General features: G+C 40.8%; 1 protein-coding gene across 2 annotated transcripts in view; it reads right to left on the minus strand.

Moving 5' to 3' along the window:
- Positions 1-24,762, minus strand: part of ERCC4 (ERCC excision repair 4, endonuclease catalytic subunit) — a 34,734-nt gene continuing 9,972 nt past the window's right edge. Inside the window, exons 3-11 of one of the 2 annotated variants that reach the window (XM_027117349.1) lie at positions 24,302-24,497; positions 23,214-23,421; positions 21,050-21,230; positions 19,940-20,068; positions 18,562-18,672; positions 15,221-15,818; positions 13,355-13,447; positions 6,436-6,548; positions 1-4,135 (exon numbers count right to left, since the gene is read on the minus strand). In XM_027117349.1, the coding sequence (XP_026973150.1) occupies positions 3,402-4,135; positions 6,436-6,548; positions 13,355-13,447; positions 15,221-15,818; positions 18,562-18,672; positions 19,940-20,068; positions 21,050-21,230; positions 23,214-23,421; positions 24,302-24,497 (2,363 nt within the window). In that variant the 3' untranslated portion in view covers positions 1-3,401. Of the gene's footprint in view, positions 4,136-6,435; positions 6,549-11,908; positions 12,358-13,354; positions 13,448-15,220; positions 15,819-18,561; positions 18,673-19,939; positions 20,069-21,049; positions 21,231-23,213; positions 23,422-24,301; positions 24,498-24,762 lie in introns of those variants that run through there. The other variant, XM_027117350.1, reaches the window with a different exon arrangement.

Genomic DNA, 24,762 nt, shown 5'->3' on the forward strand with positions numbered 1-24,762 from the left:
AGTGGTTCAAAGTGCATTTCAGCTTTAATCGTTTACTCTGCGTAAAAAAAAACAATTAAATATTCTCTGAATTTTAAATTATATTTACCAACACACTGGTAACTATAATGTACTGGGAATATATTCCCTTTCACTATACATGGTTATTTTTATTTTGCCCACAGAATGCTGAGGAGAATACTGAATAAATACACGTTATCAAAACACACACAAACAACTCTGTTACAAATTGATGTAAATGGTTAGGTCTCCCTCCCATACAAATTTTGGCTTATATACCCTTACATCAAAAAAACAACAGTGGTGCAGGCCACCAAATACCCATGGATAAAGATGGTAACTTAAGCACTGAAGTCCAGAATCAGACAGGAAATAGCTATAAACCAAAATAGAAAGCAAAATAATGAAAAGAAGTGACAACTCATGTCAAAGTCTGGGTAAATTTTAATATGCCCAAGCTTGAGAAAAGAATTTTCCTAAAATGTTGGTTCTTAAGGAGACATTTGTAGGTTAAACTGAACACAAAAGAAAAGGGAATTTCCCTAAAGAAGTTTTCTGAGCCAAAAGAAAATCAAATTATGCTTGAAAAACTAAAGCAAAGACTAATAATTCCTGTCTTTCTCCCCTCACCCACCTCTCCAGATTCGCTTCAGTGTACGTTTTCCTGCTGGAGGCCATTTATTAACTCTATATTCTGTTATCTCAACACAACTGAATCTAGACTTAACCCTCTGTGTCTCAGTGGGTTGATAAATGAGACAATTATTTTCAGTCCCTCATGAGCTGGGAAACTGCATTCTGGACGTGCCCAAACATACGTACACATAAAGACATACTAAGCCTCAGATTAAAGAAACAGTAACTACTGCCAAAAGGATATTATTTACGGGCACTATTATAAATGATTTCTTCTTATATAACTTTAAGAAAGTATCAAGGCAGACACTGTGAGTTAAAACTGAAAACGACTTCTCACAATATTTCATATGCTCAAAGTTTTATGCAAAAAACTTTTAACCTAGAATAATGTTGGTCTCAAGTTTTTAAAAAAGGTTTTTAAAAAGCTAAGCATGAGTTCATAAGTAAACTGGATGTTCGTGATTTTGAAAGAAAAAGGTAAAGTTAATAAAATGATGCTAGAAAATAAAGTGATATAGTTTTTTGCAACTGCATGCATTTCTAGTTCTTTGCCAAAGATTCTTAGATTGTAAAAATTTTAAAAGAATTTGGCAAAAGTAAATACATGATGGTTGTATTGAGAAGGCTTTCCACAACTGGAGACACTAAAATATATTTTAGTTGGGAGAGGAAGTGGCAGTGAGAGCCTTTCAACTATAATGACCATTTTAGAGTTCATTAGACATTATCGTTCATAATTCAAACACACATGAGCTGGTGCACTGTCTTAAGATGTCTAGTAGGTACAACAGCAAATAACAGAATTTGGGAGACAGAAGACACTGGCTCTCTAAATACAACTAAGACTGTTTTCTATGTTGTAGCAGATAACAAGGACTGTTTAAAATGGTAGCTTTGAGAGCTTATTTTTGAAAACTTAACTTGGAGTGAAACCCTTACCAAAGAATGTGCTGTTAGGATTTTCCTTTTACGCAATGGAAGAATAAAAGGCAGGTGGAATTATACCAGGAGAAAAAAACAGAAATTACATCTCTCAAGCAGAAGTGCTAGGATAGAGTGAAGCAAAATTATAATAACCATTACTATTTGAGGTGGTATCTATTTTAATGTACTTTTAACTATGACTGAATGCTTAAATAAATAAATGCATACAAAAGTGAAAGTTAACATATGTGCCTGACATTTTTGTTTTCCTATTCTCAAGGGTGTATTTTTAACCCTGGGACAAAATTAGTAGCCCAAATCTTTATTCTGCCTTAAACTAATTTTTTGTTTCTTCTCTCCTCTCCAAGTCACTCTACAGAGTTAGACGATAACAAATATGGCTCCTTGATACCCCTTAATTCATTCTTGTGGTATCCTTGTATAGAGTTCAAAATCCATATACTTCAACATATGTCGACATACCAAGAAATCAAGATGAAAGGTTCGGTTTGGAGATGACAGTTGAAAGACTTCCGTTAAAGTTGAAGACCATTTTGCGTTACATGGTCCACTGTCGACTCCGAGTTCCAACAGTGTAACAAATAAAAACACGGCCGACAAAATGTGACCCTATGTGATGTGGCCAGCAGAACTGATGTCTACAGCAGCTCTTGAGGTAAAAACTTACTACACATCACTAAATATGTGAATAATACCTAAGTTAATAATGTTTCAATATAAAAGTTTAAAAACAGCACAAAGATGCTGTGAATGTCCTGTACATATACTTCAGTAAGGACCAGAAGGAGGTTTGGAATGAGACTGTTTTCTTCATGGATTTTCAAATATATATATATTTCTTTAGGATTTTTATATATTCTATGCATTGATCTTCCATCTCTTACAACCCTTCTGACTCAATTCATGGAAGGAAAATCAAATCTTAAAGGCTGTGGGTCCCTCCTTTGCTTGTGTGCCAGTCCCCACCCAGAGGCACAGGAGGCTGCTCTGGCACGGGGACGTGGGGGGCGGAGACCCGGGAGAGGACCCGAGCTGGGGGTCCCAGGACAGGTGAGGAGAGGCTGGGAAGGAGGAAGTCTAAGAGACTCTGCTGGGACTTAGGAGGATAAACAGCTATAAAAACGGAGCATTTCAGGGCTCCTTCACCCACGCCATCCAATTCCGTAAACTGGTAATTCATTTCGTGTTTTAAAAATACTGGTTTTGAACAATCCAATTATAGTTATAGTACGTGCCTCATATCTTCAGGTGATCAGAAGACCGACTGGCCGGTTTTAGAGGTGGCTGCCTTTCTTAAATTAGCAGTAGGAAGTCCCCATGAATTTATCCCAGAGGCAGACAGGTGGGAGAAGCACGCAGCTGAGGAAAACCTGGAGGGGAGAACAGGTCGGCAATGGCAGAGATGTTCCCTTCTCAGTGTCCTGGGAGCCCCTCTGTAGACAGAGGGTAAGAACACGATGGTGCGTTTTCAGTCTGTGGAGGAAACCTAAGTTTCTGCATGTTTCAGAAATGGCCTTCTATAAACACCTGCAGACACTTTCCCTGATCCTGACACCTCATGTAAAAATGGAACGTACTAGACCTGGCAAGGATGGTGCAGGGAAGGAGGAGAGCAGGCGCGGGAAGTAAAAATGATTCCTGAACGCAAAGTTCAGAGCCCAGCCTTGGCCTCTGGTCCCCTGACCCAGGAGACAGCCTAATCATTCAAAGACTGGCAGAGAATGAGCTACTGGGCTAGTAATTAATAAAGACCTGTGAGGGCAGGCAAGGAGCAGCTGAGAAGCATAGTCACAGGATAAGAAAACAGGCACCACTGTTCATTTTTCCATTTTCCCTTTGGAGATGACCTCTGCGTAGGAGGTGTGAATGAAGTCATAGAGCTGCCTGGCATTTGCCGCGTTCCCCAGCAAGAGCACCAGCTTGTCGAGGGACAGGCTTGCTAATTCGGCGATGTTCTTAATGTTGGTCATCAGGGAGCGACAGTTTTTGGCATTTACCCCTGGCATTTTTAACAAGAAGTCCTGGGGACCGGGATTATACTTCTCTGCCTCGGGGAGGGTCTCGGAATCGGCTGTCACGGCCATGGCCGTCGCCGCGTCCGGCTGTGGCTTGTTCTGCTTCAGCCCCTCAAACAGCTCTGCGGTGGCGTGCGGGGAGGGGCACCAGAGGATCCGGAGCCTGGGGAAGTGCAGCGTGAGGAGCGTGAGCTTGGAGCTGATGTCGTTGCCGGAGATCTCCTGGTGGAAGGCACCTCGGGACATGAGAGAGAAAGGCTTAGTGGGGTCGAACTCGATCAGAAGCACCGGCCGCTTGTAGTAGCGGGACATGGAGATACACTGGCTGTAGAGGCGGCCATTGTTCAAAGAGCCGATCAAATCACTGACGCTCTTGCGCTCCACACACATTTCTGGAGTCAGAATGTAGTCTCCGACCTCTAAGGTCACTGGCTCAATGTCAATGCCCCGACGGTGGATCAGAGATGGGAGTTCGCTTCGAAACTCGCGCATGTCCACAACGATACTTTGCTGGGTACCATTCTGTTCCTGGCCGCCTATGAAGAAAAAGAAGCACTTTAAGTAACGTCACTGAGGAATAACTCTCAAAGGTGGCAGAGCACAAAGTTAAAATGCTATGTTTCCGCCGTTAATCTCCGATGCCTGGTTACACGGTATGACATGTTATTCCACACTTTTCTGTATTATAAAAAGGTTTATTTACAGTTTAAGGCTATTTCCCTTAAACTAAATAGAGCTGGTAGGAAGTTAGGGTCTCGTGGTACTTCCTTACTTAGAATTCACAAATATCAGCATTTGCCATCGTCTTCCCTCTGTGGTTCCTCTACGGCAGCGGTCCCCAAGCTTTCTGGCACCAGGGACTGGTTTCGTGGAAGACAGTTTTTCCACGGACGGGGGTGGGATGTGTGGGTGCGGGGGGGCTGGCTCAGGCGGTGATGTGAGCCATGGGGAGCCATGGGGAACTGCAGAGGAAGCTCCACTCACCCGCTGCTTGCCTCCTGCTGTGCAGCCCAGTTCCTAACAGGCTGCAGACCAGTATCGGTCCGTGGCCCAGGGGTTGGGGACCCCTGCTTTATGGTCCCTCACTGTTGCACTGACCACATTTTACTGATCATCGTCGTCCCAATTCCTAGGACATAGTAGATGCTTAGAAATGTTCTCTGCATAAACTGCCTTGTGGACTGCTGTGAAAAAATTTGGAGCTTTTAGTGCTTGTATCAATGAGTCCAGAGACGGGAAAATGCGAGAAGCTGGGAAAAACAAGAGCACAGAGCTTCTCCCACTAATGTGCATATGAATCACCTGGGATGGAGTTAAAGTACCTACTGTTTCTGTAGGTCTGGAATAGGGTCAAAGACCCTGCGTTTCTAACAGGCTCCCACGTGATGCCAACGCTGCTGGTTGAAGGACTCAAAAGTGCTGTTGTGGGCAGAATGGTGGCCCCCTGATGATGTCCATGTCCTAATCCCTGAAACCTGCAAATATGTTACTTTACACGGCAAAGGTGACTTTGGAAATGTGATTAAATTAAGGCTCTCAAGATTGGGAGATTATTCTGTATCATCCAGGTAGGCCCAAGGGTCTTTATAATGAAAGAGGGAAGCAGGAAGCTCAGAGTTGCAGCTGCTGACCTTGAAGTGGGAGGAAGAAGCCATGGGCCAAGGGATGCAGGCGGCCTGGATAACCTGGAAGAGGAAGGGATTCTCCCCTGCAGCCTCCAGGGGGATCGCAGCCCGGCACACACCTTCATTTGAGCTCAGTGAAACCCATTTGGACTTCGGATTGTAAGATAATAATGGTTAGATAATAGATGTGTGTTGTTTCCAGACACTAAGTTTGTGGCAATTTGTTACAGCAGCAAAGGAAAGCTAACACAAGCACTTAGAGGACTGAACTCGAAAGCGCAGATTTCTGTGAACAGCTTTCTGTGTGGTACCTACTTGCTCCAAACTACCTCATTCTATTGCCTGACATCCTGCTGTTCTGCATGACATGTCCACAGCCTTTTTGAGTTAATAGGAATCTTCTTCAAAAGATACTCTGAGGCGGTGTTTCCCAGTACGGTCCAAGGACCACGTCCATCAGACGCTGACCCCATTTCAGATCTATTGATTTGGAATTGCTAGGGACTGGGGTCCGTGAACCTACAGTTTTAACAAGCATCAGAGGTTATTCTTAAGTACGCTAAATTCTGAGACCCACTGCTTTAACTGCGCTGGACCCCACCGAAGGAGAAAAGGGCTCAACTGTATTGTTTTTCCCACGCCTCTTGGCTGAAAGCAGCTGCTGACATGGGAAAACGGGGCCTGGGGCGTGGGACATGGCTAACCCTGCACCACGGTGCACGTGGCATCCAGCAGGTCTTGGTGGAAGCCACTGCTGGGACGCTGCATGGCAGTGAGAGTACCACACACCTGGGATCTGGAAAAGCACCAGGAAGCAACCAACAAACACAGATATGGAAGTGGGAACGCACCCCGAACAATCCTGACTCTTTATCTATGGGCAAACTGGCCTCTTCAGGTAAAGGTAAGAACCTAATCACCATTTACAAAAGTTTCTTGGCAAAAGTACATTCTGAATCTCAACCAATGCTGGAGTGTAACTGATTTCCAATGCCGGTGCGTAGATCACAACCCCACTTATCTTACAGGTGAGGAGCCCGAGATCCAGGGAGGACACGTGGCTAGTAAACAGCCAGCTGAGACCAGGGTATGGGAGCAGACAGCCACGTTTAAGAGCTTATTGAGAAAAACCAAGCTTCTGCAGAGAAACTCCGGAACCTCACAGCCTCCTGCACAGGCAGCAGGAGTGCTCAGCAAAGGGCAGGACTCACCGGCTTTGCGTGTGTCGGTGGGAGCACCCGCAGATACACAGCCTCTTACGAGGTCGAGGTTCGTTTCGTCTCTGCCTTCTCTTTCTTCAGGGACAACCATGCTAGCCTTTTCCCTGGGGGTGGGAGAAAAACATCTTCAACATTTCTGAGCTAATTTCAAAATTCCAGATTTTAATCTCTTGTAAATTATAATATACAAAATGATCTACATAACTGTAGTGGTAAAAGAGAATACAGGAAACATTAGAAGTAAATATGCACAGTCAAGTGATGTGTAAAGGAAGCAGAAAGAGCTTCTTGGTTGGGTACTCCTGCTCATCTTCCAGAGTTAAAAAATACTGTTATTTATTTTCTATTCTGTATGTCCTCTAAACACTTTGCAGCATGAAATAAACTTGTGAAAAATGCCACAGAGAGATTATTGAGACTTTTTATTAAAATGTGCTAAATGTGTTACTGAACATTGAAAAGGATTCAAATAATTTATATCCCAATATTTTCAGAGTAATCATAAATAGGATGGTTAAAAATCAATGATTAGGGACTTCCCTGGTGGCGCAGTGGTTAAGAACCTGCCTGCCAATGCAGGGAACATGGGTTTGAGCCCTGGTGCAAGAAGATCCCACATGCCACAGAGTAACTAAGCCCGTGCACCACAACTACTGAGCCTGCGCTCTAGAGCCCGTGAGCCACAACTACTGAGCCCATGTGCCACAACTACTGAAGCCTGTGTGCCTAGAGCCCATGCTCTGCAACAAGAAAAGCCCCCGCTCACCGCAACTAGAGAAAGCCCATGCACAGCAACGAAGACCTACCTCAGCCAAAAAAAAAAAAAAAAAAAAAATCAATGATTAAAGAAATGAAAACAATACATGGTTAAGCTTTGATTTAAAAAACTCCAGGTGGGAGGCCCCATTAAACACCCTCCGTTTTAAAGGAAAATCAAGATTAATATTAGAAAGCAAATTTCCAACAAAAGATTTAAACAAAAAAATCAACATCTCAGGTTATGTAGTAGAGCAGCATCAATTCACTCACTTGTGCGTTTACTTAAAACATTTACAGAGGGCTCCCACATGCCGTGCAAGGTATTTTGGATACAAATATGGTTATTTGTATCCGATAATTCCTGTCTTCAAGGAAGCTCAGTATCTTAAACCCGGTAGATTGACAAGCCTGTACAATCCTAACTCAGATTTGTAATCGAGAACCAGAATCATGGTAAGATCCTCAATAACCAGAGGGAGAGGAGGCCAGGTGTGCCACAGTCTTATTTTTCAAAACCAGTAAAAGATGCTATAATCAGTTCAGGAAAGAGCAAGCACTGTGTGTTCCTCTGTGCCAGGCTGACAGAAAAGATGTATAAGGATGGGTCTCTGCCCTCGCTGGGCTTGCAACTGAGTTTCACGGCAACGTGAAAACCGTGGAACTGACTGACTGCAATAAAAGAGGCCGGGGAAGGTGAAACAAGAGGAATCTTCATCAGCAACTAATGATTTCAACAAGGGCTCAAACAAAAAGGATTTTCCAATGAAAGGAAATAAAATCAGATGGAGCAATTCCCCAACCACTCCGGATATGTGATGTTTTAGGGCAGGGCACCACGAAGAGATTCCACCAGAGAACAGAAACTCCAAGTTTAAATTCTTTAGTATTTGAAACAATATACAAATGCAAGGTTATTAACAGTATAACATTTTATGACTAGATCGCAAGGAGGCAGGCAATAGTTCCAGTTCTGTGCTCCCTCATCATTCTCAGTACCGCTGTCAAGTGTTGCTGATGAAAGATTCTTTGCAGTGACAATGGCTCTGGCAGCCACTCATTACTGCCCCGTTACACCAACTAGACTCCAGCTGGGGGTAAGGGGCAAACCGTTCAAAAAACTTACTGTTCTTAAATTTATTTTTCTTTTATATTTGGGATCAACATGGGGGATTTTTTCTTCTTCGTCTCCACTTACCTTACTGGCTAAGCTATCACACGTGAGGGCATCCTCATTTCCTGATTAATTTGTAACTGTGGCTGTAGAGCACAGCGAGTTAGAATGCAGACTCTGGGCCCATGTTTCGTGAATTTGAAACCACTTACTGGCTGTGTGACTTTAGGCAAGTTGTTTAATGGTTCTGTCCCTCAATTTCATCTGTAAAATGGGGATGATACTAAAATCTAACCTCGAAGAGACTGTTAAAAGGATCACATAATATATGTAAGGCACTCAGAAGAGTGCCTGGCACATAGGAAGCACTATATAAATGTCAGCTGTTATTATAACTGTACTTTTCTTACATGTAGTATCCTCATCCCCTAATTATCCACGATTATGCTAAAAAACAGAAGATTTTCTTTCAAATGATTCCACAACTGTTTCAGTTAATACTGTTAAAAAACAGCTAGTTTACTATGAAATGTTATAACTGCAAACTGAATCTGAGAAAAAAATATATTCTTGAAATGAAACCAGGGTTGTGAAGAAAATAGTTAAGTCTTCCTAATCAGTAACTCAAATTAGTTTAACAGAAATTTGCCATACTTATATTCAGTCTCTTGCTTTCAACATTTGCATAATTTTTCAAGTTACTCTTTGTGACAGACACAAAATAATAATTAAACAATTCAGGTCCCTATTTCCATTTAAAGTACTGTGGCTTCTTAATTTTGCTTTAACATCTTCAGTGATATTTGAATAGCTTGTACAATGTGATAACACAGGGAGGAGACACTGGACTGGAAGTCTCTTCAAATGGGCGTTTATTCAAGCCCTCATGCTAACCCATTTTGTGATATTTTCTAACTGTAAAATTTCAAATAAGCTAATAACCCTTTTCTTTGAAGAGTGGTGACCTCTCCAAAACTATGTATACTCAGAATGTTATTACTAATTTTTTGACGCAGGGAGCATTTTATTAGCAATACTTACAAGTGTAACTTTTTTTCTCTTTACTTGTCATCTGTAATCTACTGATCTCCGGTCCAGTCAAACAGTCCTTTCACTGCCAGTTCGCCTGATTCATTCCTCTCTGGTTATTTTAAATAGTAGCATTGCTTTTCTTCTTACAACATCACTCATGGAGGTCCTGGCAAAAGCACATTCCCTCGGTCTCACATCAAATTTTTCTCTAAGTCCAGGCTTAGTGCAAATGCTCTTTCAGCCATGCACCTCACATATATTTTGCTTTTCAAAACAAACACTTCTCAAATTCCCCAAGTTTTCTGGGAAAGTAAATATCTTAAGATTCTGAACGGCATAACTATCTGTGTAATATGGGAAGATCTAACATAATAAGTAGACAATCACCACTGAGAGTTTATAAAATTATGCCAGACCATAGATAAAATGACATCAAAACCTGGTATGAAAATTACTGTAGAGGTTGAAACATAGGAGAAAGTCCGTATCCTCGGTTCTGCTGAGTGAAGTTTCCAGTATGTGCCAGGCTTACCCGAGCTTTGTCACTGAGCCCTTCGAGTGTAAGATCACTTGTATAAGCCGGGAATGGCATGTGGTCCCCAATACCTGGCTACAATCCACTGACGGCACTCTTTTTCTAGGCCAGGTTCTGATGCACTGGAGAAGAGGCAGTCACGGGAAGGAGGCCTGGAGCATAAAACTCACCTACTCAGAGCCTACCAGGCCCCCCTTGGCCACAACACTGTGCAGGAAACGGTTAAGGGAGCAGGCCTGGGCTGCTCAAACCCTGCACATTCCCAAGAAAGGCCTGTCTCCTCAGCTTGTCTTCCCAGAAGCCCTTGGCCAGCTTCTGGGAGTTGAGGTCTGAGCTCTTGGAATACAACGCCTGATAAGAGGGTTTTTATAATGCCTGGGGCCACACGGCACCAGTGTGATCAGATGGTTTATGCCAACAGTGTGATTTCTAGCGAATACCTGTTTTTGCTCCAGGGAGCTGGAGTCTGTCACTTGAGTACTATGTCTATATGACTGACTCCCAATAAAAACGCTGGACTCCAAGTCTCGGGTAAGCTTTCCTGTGGACGACACTGAGCGTGTGCTGTCACACACTGCCACTGGGAGAATTAAGCACGTTCCTGCGACTTCACTGGGAGAGGACACTCAGCAGCTTATGCTGGATTTTCCTGGACTTGGCCCCGTGTGTTCTTTCGTTTTGCTGATTTTACTCTGCGTCCTTTTCCCTGTAATAAACCGTAACTACGAGAATACCAGTTTTTCTGACTCCTGGGGGTCCTTCTGGTGAATCACTGAGCCTGAGGGTGGTCTTGGGGACCCTCAACATGAACACCAACAACCTAATCCGAATATTTTAGCTCCATGTGCTCATTTGTGATTTAGAGACAGTTACTTTAATCAGAGAAGCCTTAGGCAAAGGATATTTTAAAAAGAGTGAAGGAGCAATTAGGAGGTACTGGCCCACATCAAGTAGCACCAATTCTTTGATGCCATTTCCTCAATATCTCTTAAATCTGTCCCCTTCTCTCCATCAGCCTAATCTTGGCTGCCACCGGTTCTTATCAGACAATTGCAGCAGCTTTCCTGACTACTTCCCTGCTCTATCCATTCCTCAGTTTGATGCCAGAGAGAGCCTTTAAAAAATACTCTATGTCACTCTCCTAATTAGAACTCTTCAGTGCTGTCTTACTGGCTACAGTCAAGTTCTAAATCCTTAACAGGCCTTGTGCGCCTCGGAGCTTTCACGCACACCCTTCCAGCAGAACCCCTGGCCCACCTTGTCCACTTAGCAACCAGCACACACGCTCCACGGGTCAGCTTAAAGGTCATTCCTTCAGTGACGCCGTCCCAGACATCCCACACTGGGTCAGATCTCTTTGACAGACTCTCGTAGGATACCCTTTTCTTTTACCTTTGTAGTCTGCCACCCTCTGCCCATGTCTGTTTATGATATTATTCATAATCATTCAATGTTTGTCTTTTCCACTAGGGGATAAGCTCTAGGAGGCAGGACAGAGCCTTTTTCTGCAGCACTGTAACTCCAGCACTTTAACATTAGCGCAGGGGTTGGCTCATAATAGATGCTCAAGAAATATCTGTTGACTGTTTGAGTCTTGGGAGATGAAGGTCTAGGAGACACAGAGAGGCGCTAAAAAGTTCTAGATAAGAAGAGGTAGTCTGCATAATACCTGTTTTTTTTATAACACTTTCTGGAATACTTTTTCAAAAAGCGTATGTACACACATATAAACTATCCCATAGAGCACATTAATAGAAAATACATATCTAAGAAATGCAAACAGATTCGCAGACATAGAGAACAGACTTCACAAGGGGGCTAGGGGAGGGAAGGATGGGGAATTTGGGATTAGCAGATGCAAACTAGTATATATATAGGATGGATAAACAACAAAGTCCTACTGTATAGCACAGGGAACTATAGTCAATATCCTGTAATAAACTATAATGGAAAAGAATATGAAAAAGAATGTACATATATGTATAACTGAATCATTTTGTGTATAGCAGAAATTAACACAACTATGCTTCAATCAAAATTGAAAAAAAAATACATATTTTCATAAGCTGAAAGGACTGACCAATAATTGTAGGGCCAATAGCTGCAAGAATCCATGGCTAAGGCATGCCACAATCACAGAGGATAGGAAGGGAAGAGAATTGCCCACGAACCGTGCTGAGTTTCTTCAAAGGGACTCAGTGACACTGATTCAATAAGCACTCCTGTTTCTGGGAACGCATGCCCTGGATGAACTGGGGTATCTGCATATTTTAAGCATATACTGAGAGCCCACAGCCAGTGTTGAAGGATGGCCATCCATTTTGAAATTCTGTCTAGGTCCTGGCTAACTGCCACTAAAAATGATTTCTGCCCTCTCGCTGTCACTGATAGGTTGCCAATGTCTGAGGCTTGAAAGACTGGTCTGGCCCAGCCACTGCCAGGCCAGGCCATGGTCTCCTCCGGTCTAGCCTTTTCTCTGGCTCGGATCAAGGATGCCCTGTCCAGCCCCCGCCCTGGCTTATGGGGCTCCTTAGAGAGCATCTGATCCATCTTCTCTCACCAAGCTGCCGTTTCCTTGATAACATCCCTTGGGGGAGGCTATTAGATTTCTCAAATGCTTGCAGGAGTAAGAGGTAGCCATGTAGTTTGTGAATATCTCAATTAGAAACATTTTCCTTACGTTAAACCAAAAGCTTTTTCTATTTGGATTTGGAACATTAAAGGCTACTTATTCTCAAAAAACACACATCTGTTCAGACCAATGTCACACCTTTAAAAAAATATTTTTCCCAGAGTGATTCTATTGATCTGAACTGACCAGGTCATAAAAATATTTCCCAGTTGGGTTTCCCTGGTGGTGCAGTGGTTGAGAGTCCGCCTGCTGATGCAGGGGACACGGGTTCGTGCCTCGGTCCGGGAAGATCCCACATGACGCGGAGTGGCTGGGCCCGTGAGCCACGGCCACTGAGCCTGTGCTCCGCAACAGGAGAGGCCACAACAGTGAGAGGCCCGCATACCGCAAAAAAGAAAAAAAACAAAAATTCCCAGTAAACAGTAAAACAGTCACCCACCCATGGACAATGGAAACTTTACAAGGGAAAAAAAAATGATTCCAAGGGAAGGGAGAAATCTTGTACATGGGGGAGGGGGAGAGAGTGTTTCAGTTCTATTGCTGGTGTTTTATGTTATATTTCTTTATTAACATAAAAGCAGTTTTCTTCACATTTCTATTCTATTAAACCCCTGAAAAACACCTGGGGATGGTGGAGAAGCAGGGGAAGAGAAAAGGAAATGTGTATTGATGTATATAAACCCTGGAGTGAATCAGACTACAGGTGTATCTTGATGTGACCCTCCCCAGCAGCTTCCTCTCTCCATCTTTCCTGACGGCTAGTAGATATTCCCCCACTCAGAGAAGCCTCTGGATCTTCAAAGGCCTTTGATTCCTTCATACTGATCTTCTATGTATTTACCTTATGAGTTTTTCAAAAGCTTCCTTTTCTTTCCGCAAAGCAGTGAGATAGCGCTGTTCCTCGGTTGAACCTCCGTATATAAGAAAGTAAACCCTGCAAGTTAAGACAGAACTCTTTTAGGCTGCAAACACATAATTTTTAATCCCTGGAAGGAAGAGCATGGCATTTGAAATCAGCAACCTAGAGTGTTCAAATAATAAATATTTGACTGAGAAGAAAAGGTTCCATTAATCACACACTTACTAAAATTAAGCAGCCTAAACCCCACCTGTTAAAGGTCTCATCACCACATGGGTTTTTTTTTAATTCTTTCATCAAAAGGAGGAGCAGAGTTTAGGTAAACACTGAAATATAACAAAGAGAGATAGAATAATGCTTTCCTCATAACTATAAACAAATCAGAAAACACAATCTTAGCGGCTTCTCTTTTTTCAATTTTTTTCTTTGCATCTCTGCCAAACAATCGTTTAAAAAGTTGGACGGTGGTTATAAAGGCCAGCGTATGAAAGTTCATGTTAGGGAAAAATAAACAAATGAAATCTATATGACCTTTACCTTCACAAGTAATTTCTCAGTTCCTTTTTATTCATGTCTTAACAGAACCGAGTTATCACACATTTTATATAAACACACAGACAGAGAAGACATGGATTATATCAAGCTCCTCAAAAAATAATTTGACATATTCTTTTCTCTTAGAAAAGGCCAGCTTTCCTATCTTGTTGGTTGCTAAGAAGCTGAACGAAGCACCTCCTCTGCCCCTTTTCTTCACCTTCTATCAGAGACATTTTCCCTTTTTAGCCCTCGATTTTTCTTTCGGTCTTCATTTTCCTAGTTTATATTTCTTTGAAGTGCGGGCAGGGAAAAAACCATTGGCCAATGAGTCCAGAGACCTGAGCTCTTCCACGAATGTATCATGTAGCCAAGGGCAAGCCATTCACCATGTCTGGGCCTCAGTTTCCCACTGATGGATCAAGTGGTTGAACTCTGAGGTCCCTTCTGGTTCTGACCTTTTGTTTCTAAGTATCACACTATTCCATATTCAGGCAACAGAGAACTTTTGTGCACACAAGCTATCTCCAATGTTGATCAACAGCAAAGTATGAAAAATTTATCAGCCTATAATTATTTCACCAGCTTTGTCTCATCTCTTCATCCTGCGTTATTTCTGGTCCACCTCCTCCATTCACCTCTACTCTGAAAGGTTGCATTCGTTAAACTGGCTAGAGAGGTTTCTCTTGGCTCTGCTTTTGGTTCAGGCTGAGTTCAGGATATTAACCTTGAGGTTTATTTCCCTCAGATAACTGGGGAGCCGGAACACTATATTCTCTGGGAGGCATCGTTTTCTCATCTGATATTTCTTGAAACTCAAGAATACATGGTACAATAATTCCCCAAATACTTTAGTTTTATGTGGCTGTAACTTAGAGTCACTTTTTCAGATTTACAAGAAAGACGTTTTAGAATTATGAAATTTAGCTGAGTCATAATTACATTAACATTTGGTAGAAGGTAGGATATTGTAAATTCCCTAGGCTTGTTCAGAGACGGTGCCCCATAGGCTACAACCGATGCATAAAGAATATGGCACAGAACAGCAGAAGAGCAAGTAACGAGAAGGGGGGCATTCCCTCAGATTCCTGGATCCACTACAACATTCGACCTCCTTCCCATGCGTACTTCCCACACTGGTACTTCCCAGACTGATCAGAATGCCAAATAAGGTTTCATAAACTCAACCAACATCATAACAATGTAATGTTAAAGATAAGAAAGCCCATGGGCAACTGGTCTATCTGTGCTAAATCCTAAAGAACTGCAAAACTGAAGCCCATGCGATCGCAGTTCATATTCCTTACAACTTGCCTCAGGGGCTTCCCGGGCCGACTTGCCCTGTAAATTTCAAGCTGACGCACGAAGGTCAGCTCTGCGTCGTACAGGACCACGTATCTTGGCTCCACCTCGTGCAGCACCCGTGTCAGAGCGTAGGGGTCGCTGCAGCCCAGGAGTGGGTGGATAATGGTGAGGGGGTCTTTTATGATTCCATACGCAGCATCAGAGGACACGTTTAAATCAAACTCCTCGTGCTTAATTTCTTCTAAGCAGCTTTCGGGGCTACTGCTTAGGTCTCTCGGACAGCCCTCCTCGACACCCCCCTCCTCCTCCAGTTCTTCAGATTGTTCCATCATCTGAGTTAAAGTCAGCCTTGGTTTCTTCTTTTTGAGAGCCCTCTCTTTGGCAGAAGCCCTGTCTTTGTTTCGGAGGCCTTTGGGCCTTCTGTTGGATTTCATAATTCTCTTTGAGCCATCCTCCTTCCTAAACCTCATCCACACGTCTTCGGCTTTGCTGTCCTTCTCAAAGGTTTTCCTGTACAGCCTCAACAAGAAGGCCTCTGCTCCGACAGCGATGCACTCTCGCAGCTGGGAACAGGTCCTGTCATCACTTGCGCAAATGAGAACGTGTCCTAAAATTAGAAACAACGTTATGTCCTGATTACCGCACTTGTCGCCCTACCCCACGCACCCCCTCGTCCCTTCCCCCCCAGAGACACAGCTCACCCCTTGGCGCTAAAGATACTTTACAATTTGTTTAAAAAGGGTCTCAGATGCTCATCAAAGGCTTTCGCCTCCCTGGCAGGATTACTTAAATCTTCTGGGTAAAGGTGAAGCCAGAAATATTTAGAGTCTTACGAAAGTATAGCTGTGGTATAATGGAGGCTTTAAAGAAGCTCTTTTTTTTTTTTTTTTTTCCTGTGGATCTGTTACGGTACGAACGGCTTTTATTGTTTGCAACGGGAAGTGGAAGAGGAGGGGATGCGACAGCTCCGGCTCCTGGGGCGGCTCCACAGACTCAGTCGCTGTCCTCGGAAAAGCAGAAGCTCTTTTTAATTAATAATTTTCCAGAGGATCTGGAAATAGATCTGGAAATACCAAAATAAATTCCAAATGGATTACAGTCAAATGTTAAATGATACATCATGAAAAAAAGATGACTATTCTCCACCTCTCCATATGAAGATGATTTTCCAGGCTTACAAGCAATGGAAGAAATCTCAGAGAAGACTGATATCTGTGAGAAGATATCAACTGATCAATCAATTGACTGACTCTATGAGAATAAAAAACTGCATTAAAAAAAGCTAAAGACAGGCTGCTCCCAAGCCTTTTGAGATGGACCACATTTTGCCTATGGAATGTGCATCTCTAAATAAATCCACTTCTTGCCTAAAAAAAAAAAAAAGCTAAAGACAAAAAACCCACTTTATGTAACTATGATAAATGTTAATATCTTTAATATATAAAAAGTTGATACAAACCGAGGACACACTCTAAACCAGCAAAGGAAACTAAGACAATTCACAAAAGAAGAAATGCATCTGAGAAAAAACTGAGCTCCCCAAGCATCAAAATTTGAAACAAGATCACATTTTTCTCCAATCAAATGAATAAAATTGTTATACATATGTAATGTATGTAGATACACACACAAATATATACAGAATCTCCAGTCATTGCTAGCTGGGTAAAAAAAGATAAGCTCTTATACTTCCAAAAGAAATGAAAATTGATAAAAACTTTCTATAAATCAATGGGGTAATATGTCTTTAGAACTGTAAAAATGTCAGTATCATTTGGCTCATTAATTCTATATCCAGAAATTATATCTACACTATACCTTTAACAATGTGAAACAGAAAATACACGAAAGAAAACCAGGAAGGAAATATGCCAATGTTAACAGTGGCTGCTAGATGTAATTTTTTCCCCTTCTTTATTCTTTATGCTTTTTTTCTAAGTACACATGTATGACTTTGGGTCTTAAATCACAGCACCATAAGTTCTGGGATAATATCACAGCATAATTACTCATATAAGGATTATGTGCTTGCCTTTATTGCTTTAAAGGAGTTCAAAGTCTTAGATTTTTTTTTTTAACATCTTCACTGGAGCACAACTGCCCCACAATGGTGTGTCAGTTTCTGCTCCACAATAAAGTATATCAGCCACACACACACACACACATCCCCACATCCCCTCCCTCCTGCGCCTCCCCCCCACCCTCCCCATCCCAGCCCTCCCTCCAGCTACCCATCCTACACTTGGTAGTGTGTATAGGTGTATACATGTCCATGGCACTCTCTCACCTCGAACCAGCCCACGCCTCCCCGTCCCCGTGTCCCCAAGTCCACTCTCCACGTCTGCGTCTCCACTCCTGTCCTGTCCCTAGGTTCCTCAGAACCGCCCCTTTTTCTTTCTTTTTTCTATATTCCACACACATGTGCCAGCACACGGCACCTGCTCCTCTCCCTCCGACCCACTTCACCCCGCATGACAGACTCCAGGGCCGTCCACCCACCACAAACAGCTCAACTTCGTCTCCTCCCGTGGCTGAGCGACACTCCATTGTGTATATGTGCCACATACTTCCCTCAACAGATACTTTTTTAAATTTAGTTTTATTTTCTATCTGGTTTTATTTTTAAAACTTAATTCAGGTTCAGTCTACAGTTCAGGTTCAGTCTACTAGTATACTTGTGTTTGAAGAGAGTAGCCCCAAAACTTGGAAATTTTTTTAGCACTAGGTCAATGTCATTCTATAATACAGTTGAGGCTTCTTTGAAAAGACACTTGCTGAGAACCTAAAACTTAAGCCCATTAGCTTTCTCCTTGAGGATTCCAAATTTAAAGCCTGGTGAATATATATGTAGAGATTTTGCTGCATCTTTTTTTTTTTTAATTGAAGTATAGCTGATTTACAATGTCCTGTGAATTTCTGCTGTACAGCAAAGTGATTCAGTTACACACACACACACACACACACACACACACACACATTCTTTTTTATATTCTTTTCCATTACGGTTTATCACAGGATATTGAATATAGTTCCCTGTGCTATACAGTAGGACCTTGTTTATTTTATCCATTCTATATATGATAGTTGATTAGTTGCATCTTTAAATAGAAGTCCTGAGAACCCAACCAGTAAAACAACCTGTTTTCATGAATATACAGTGATTCAACCTGGAGAAAATCACATCAGATGAACAGATAGGCGCTTGTCACTAAGATTTTAGTGTTCATGGGGCACTTACTCTTCTACATTTGATAAAGAAGATAATAGTATAAATTATTTGTAAAGAGCTAATCAAAAAGACTCATTTGCTAGATTTTGAACGCAAATATCATTATCTCCTTTTTTCCTACCTGGACCACCAAGGGCTTCACTCTCCTTATTCTCTGCCTCAATTTCTTTCAATACTTCCGAGAGTGCCTCCCATTTTGGGTTGTTTTCTAGGACCAGTTCCTTTCTTGTTTCTGTATAGAAATAAAAGACAACCTCATTCTATGTGATAATATTTATCTATAAAGTATTCCAAAGGCTTTTAAGACAACAGATAACACAGGCATCACTCCATGAACCCACTCCTTTGTGCGTCTTTCATAATACTCTATAGATAGAATCTGCTTCTTTGAGAAAGGTCTCCTTACGGTCTAAATGAAGACACCTCAAACCAACATTAACACAGGTTCCATAATGCCTTGAGAGAAAGTGATATCAGTGGTCACTAATAAGAGATGATTATGTGTTAGCTGTCAACTGTGACATTATATATAAACTGCTACACAAAATAAAGGACTTGGTATTTATTATTTCTAAAATAACAGTATTTATTATTTCTAAAATCCCTAAGATTTTCACAATCTTGAACATGGGATATAAGCAGACAACAATAAAACTTTTATTTCTGTAAGTACTCAAACATATTACTAACGTATTTAATTAAGTTTTGAAACAGACCTTTGAACTAGGCAGAAAGTAAACATTAACCCTATCCCATGCTTTAAAAAACCAACGATATTTATTATACTTACTAGATGAGTGTGAAATAAAACCCATTATTTGCCTCATTCTAGTATTTATGTCCCCTAAAAGCTAAAAGGGATGTTAAAATGTCCCACTAAGACTTCAAGTGCCCAAATAGTAATTATTCCAAAGTTAAAAAAAAAAAATCTATAATTCTTATGTAGTAGTAAGAATACTCTTTTTTGCGTTTACGTCTTAGTTGCGGCATGCAGGATCTTTCGTTGCAGCACGCGGGCTCCTCACTGTGGTGCATGGGCTTCTGTCTAGTTGTGGCGCGGGGGTTTTCTCTCTCTAGTTGTGGCACACGGGCTCCAGAGCGCATGGACTCTGTAGTTGGCGGCACACAGGCTCATTAATTGAGGCGTGTGAGCTCAGTTGTGGGACGCAGGCTCAGTTGCCCCGCGGCATGTGGGAATCTTAGTTCCCTGACCAGGGACTGAACCTGCGTCCCCTGCATTGGAAGGCGGATTCTTTACCACTGGACCACCAGGGAAGTCCTAGCAAGAATACTCTTGATTGATATTTGGCATTTGTTATTTGAAATCCCCTGGCAATGAATCCATACCAAATACTTTTACCATACGTTATATATGTCACACGCAGTTACACATTCTTCACACAGCCGAAGGAGATTTAAAGTTATACTGTAACTTGATAAGCATTTCCACACCAAATACTTAAATAAAAGACATCTGAAGACTTAAGCATACAAGATACCTTGCTCTTCTTTAATCTCCAGTTTTTCAGGCAGTTTGCCTTTTTTACTCATTTTGGCATCTGGAACATGATAAACCCTTGCTCGAGCATTTATAAACATTGAGGTGCTGGAGTCAAGAAACAGCCAACCTAATAAGTTTAAAAAAAAAAGCCTTCAATTTATAGTTTACTTCAGAGAATCTCTGAAGGTCACATGACCTGTTTATCAACCGGTCACCAGCTTATTCATCCCCCAACCACACCTTCTCCCTTGTTATGGCCTCTGTCACTGTTTGGCTAGACCGTGGTTTTCAAAGTGCAGTCTACAGACCCCTGGGGGCCCCCAAGCTGTTTTTTTCGGGGGAAGGGGGATCTGTGACTTCAAAACTACTCTCATAATAATACTAACTCATTATTTGACTTTTTTCCACTGTGTTGACATTTCCAATAATGGTGCAGAAGCATTGGCAGGTATCGCTGCTGGCGTCCAAGCACAGATGAAGGCAGTGGAACCCAAAGCGTACTAGCAGTCAATATGTTCCTCAATGCTACACATTTGTAGTTTATGACTCGAGAATATTCCTGGTGAAGCAGTTAAGAAACATTATTTGTATTAAATCTTGGCCCCAGGGCCCCTGGACCACACTTTAGAAAACACTGGTTTAGCCAGACAGTGAGAAAGATCATGGTAGTGGGGGAAGGACGTGATTTGTAAAAAAACAGCCGCGTATGTATGTTTCCCTACAAACCTCTTATTCTTCACCACTTCAGCTGATGAAACTCCATATTCCCATCCTGTTTCTTCAGGGAATATTAATTTTAAGTTCATAACAACTAAACTTCCAGAACACAACCTATTTCTAAGTTGGGGACTGCCTGTGATATACACAGTCTTTTCTAGAAATAAAATCTCTTGTAATGGATATGAATATTTATTATTATACAGAAGTAGGTGGAAACATTAACTATCAATAAAACCTACATCCTTGTGCTGTGACCATAAAACGTAATTTGAAATCTTACTATACCATGTAGCTGAATATAGCACTCCCCACACCTGATTCCCCCCAAAAATCCAGTACTTTATTCAAATGAGCTCTTAGGATAAATATTAGTATTTTTATCTCCCACCTGAATTCTGACCAAATGCCTTCTCTGTTGCTTTGAGAGATTCCAGAAGATTAAGAAATGTGACGCAATCATACTGAGAGAGATATTGCAACAAAGTTCGTAATATCTTCAAATCCTGAACCAAGGATTTAGTCTTGGCTCCAAGCTGGTGCCACAAAGGATCCAGATAATGGCGGATTGTCTAAAACAAGAAAAAAATTAGAACTGCTAAAAGATGTTCAATATAGCTATAATTAATACAAATTATACTTTCAACAAACATTATCCCTTGTATACTTAAAAATGGTTAAACTGGAGAACTCTGTTATGTATATTTTGCCACAATAATAAAACATTATCTCCCAAGGAAGTGAATAGAAAATTTAAGTTCATAAGATTCTAAAAATAATGTTTAATTTTTCAAATATGAAGCAGAGTGTCATCACTAGAATCTTTATGATCAGATAGAGTCAATTCATAGTTACCCATATTTACATTATTAGGAGAAAAAAGGCCTGATAAACATCAGATGATCATTTATTTGCTTTTATGAAGAATGAAAGCATGTAGCTCAGATACATTCAATTTCTGCCAAGTTTGGTCGAGACCCCATCCTGGGTGGATAGAGATGTGAGATCCAGCTGCACGAGGAAGCAGAGGACATAAACTAGAGAAACTACATGGAATCAAATTAAATAACAGTGGACCTTAGTCTGTTGGTATAATAAAATATTTAGTTTTTTTCTTTAAGTGTGATTCATGTATGGGAAAATATTTGTTAAATTAACAACTAAATTTGAATACTTTTTAAGATCCTGAAAAGTTGCCTAAAACACAGAACAGCTTTATGTATGTACTATGTAGGTATCTACATATCCACAGCTATATATATGCACGTTTCCTTCACAAGCTGATTCTGTAACTAAAAGGGATAATGTAGCATGATCTGGAAGCAGTTTCACTACATGGCATCTTATCTAACATATTTAATACTGAGCAGGAGTAATATATATTTGGATGACCAAATAATCTATTGTCCAAACTGGAACTCTTGTGAAAATGAAATGACACTATTAATAATTACTCCAGGATAACAGGCAGATACTGGGACTGTCCTAGATAAACTGGGACATATTACTCTTTTGTATATCATCTTTTGTAAAAAATCATCTACATACCTCTTTTGTAAAATCATCTACAAATTTTCTAACAAGTGCAAATTATGTCTTGGTTACTAAAAGAATGCCTAAAACCATACTTTGACTTTCACTGGCCAGGTGATGATGAACAGAAATTTAGTGCAAAACATATCTGGTTATATTTTGGTTTTCTAGGAACATATACATTCTACTAAAAGAATGTGAGAGGGTTTTTTTTTGGTATACCATGCACTAAATTATAATAAACTCTACTTTAAAAACAGAGGCACACAACACATGGAATTACTTTTATGTATCATTAGTTCACAGTAAAATGACTTTGGAAGAATCAGAAAAATGAGGACTTAAATTTTCCTTTTTAAAAATCAATATGCATTACTTCCAGTGACAAAGAGGTTGATTCAGAGTTTGAAAGAAAAGAACTTGTTCTACCAAAATATGAAAAAAAAGCTGCCTGGAATTTTTTAAAAGTCAGCATTTTCTGTATGTACAATTCAATCTTAGACATTTACATATCAGAATTAATATTGATCTATGATGAAAAAATTAGTTAGATAAAAAGTCCTTGCACTGAAGTCTTACCATTTTCTCAATTCAGAATGCAATTTTAAGACAGAGCAAGTTTCACATTCCTCAGTAATCAAAACTCATCCAAATTATTTTTATTCCAAATAAGAGATCATAAATTTGGAAGGATTCTTATGTAAACTCTTCTATCTGTAGCTATCCAAACGTTGCCATTTCAGAGCAAAAGGTTATTCATCGTCCTCTTACATATACTTAAAATAAGAGATAATCACCATATAACTGCAAAAGTCAGAGTTGTGCTTATATGCCAATCAATGTATTCTACTACAAATTACTTTCCAGTAAACCAAAGAAACTTTACTTTAAATCACCTCCAATTTAATTTTAAAATAACAGCAAATTCCTATTAAGAACATTGTAAATATTAAAATAACTTGCATTCTTAAAAATTACAACATAACAAATGGTGCTTAAAAAGGAAAAGAAATAAAGAGTACCTTGTCAAAAGGTTTTCCAATAGCATTTTCTAAAGATAAATCTTCAACTTCAAGCGAAGGGTTATGGCATTTCAGTTCCTTTAGACATGCATTTAGAATGTCCAGAATAGCAGTCTGTATAGCAAGCATGGCAGGTGTCATAGAAACGTGAATTTCTACGACTTCGGGTTTATGCTGTTCTAAAAATGAGTTTACTGCTACATGGAACCTAAAGAGACAAACATTTTTCAAATATTTCTAGAGTTGCAAGAGCTATGTGTTTCTGGTCTCAGTTTAATACTCTAATAGCTCTTTGTAACTGCAATTAAGAAACAAAACAGAAAGCCAAATGACAGTGTTTTCAGGAATACTTTCAACCTCTATGAATAGAAGTATTACTCAAATAAGGCAGGGATCAGCAAATTATGGTCTGCGCTAAACCCAGTGCCCGTTTTTACAAATAGTCTTATTGGCACGTAGCCACGCCCATTGTTTATGTATTGTCTGTGGCTGCTTTCACACTGTCACAGCAGAGTTGAATAACAGTGACAGGTGCGTGGCCTGCAAAGCCTAAAATATTTACTCTCTGGCCCTTTACAGGAAAAGTATGTCAATCCCTGAAGTAGGTATAATCAAAAAAGGAAAAAGACTGCAACAACTACTCTCAAATACCATACAGTATAACCAAGATACATATTAGCATAGGTTGCAAAATGTTTTGAAAATTGATACCTTATGTTTTTCCTAGAAATTTACATAGATTTTTCAAAATCTTGGTGCTTTATTTCCCTCAAAGTGGAAGTTGGAATCTTAACCAGTAAATCTGCAGTTCCACAAAGCTGTTGTGTATGTGAGCCTCTGGATCCCTGCGTGGTTTCACTAAACGTACAAGGAAGTGATAGCCCTGGGCTACCAGAAAAATAACTATCAAACCTCTCTCTCCTGTTAAAAGAATCACAAATGTGGTGACCATTTATTTATATTTGGATGTACTTGTTATGAACCTGACTAGCGTGTATCAAGTGCAATGACAGTAAATTTTACATTATAGTGCAAAATTAAATTACGGCAGGTTCTCTCGCAGAAACTGGTCACATAATGCTATTTACCTTGGCCACAGATACAGCTTCCTTACGAAAAGATTTCTCATCACTCTCTCCACATGACAAAAGCCGGTGTCAAAGGCAATAGCGTTGTCTGTGAAAGCTTTAATAAAACCATGTTTGTTTTTCTGTCGGAAGAGGCGCAAGATGAATGCTTCTTGACAAGACTCGATTATTCTGTGAGCTCTGTACACCAAGATGCCTGGGCAGGGGGTGGGTGGGGAGGAGGGCGGGAATCAAAATTTAAAGTACAGAAAAGACATGTCATTTTCATGCTCGCTTTCATTGATTCATCACAGTTTTCTTGAATGCCTACTTGAGCATGGGCAAGCTCTGTTCGAGGTTGGGGATACAGCCATGAACAAAACACGTAAAGCTGTCCTGTGGCATTTACAATAAACAGTACAAATAAGTAAAATATTTAGTAGGTTAGAAGGGATAAGTGCTGAGGAGAAAAAACGATCAGA

Source organism: Aethalodelphis obliquidens, unplaced genomic scaffold (assembly GCF_003676395.1).
Source record: "Aethalodelphis obliquidens isolate GAN/ISIS:26980383/991018 unplaced genomic scaffold, ASM367639v1 scaffold18, whole genome shotgun sequence".
In the NCBI taxonomy this organism is placed as follows: domain Eukaryota; kingdom Metazoa; phylum Chordata; class Mammalia; order Artiodactyla; family Delphinidae; genus Aethalodelphis; species Aethalodelphis obliquidens.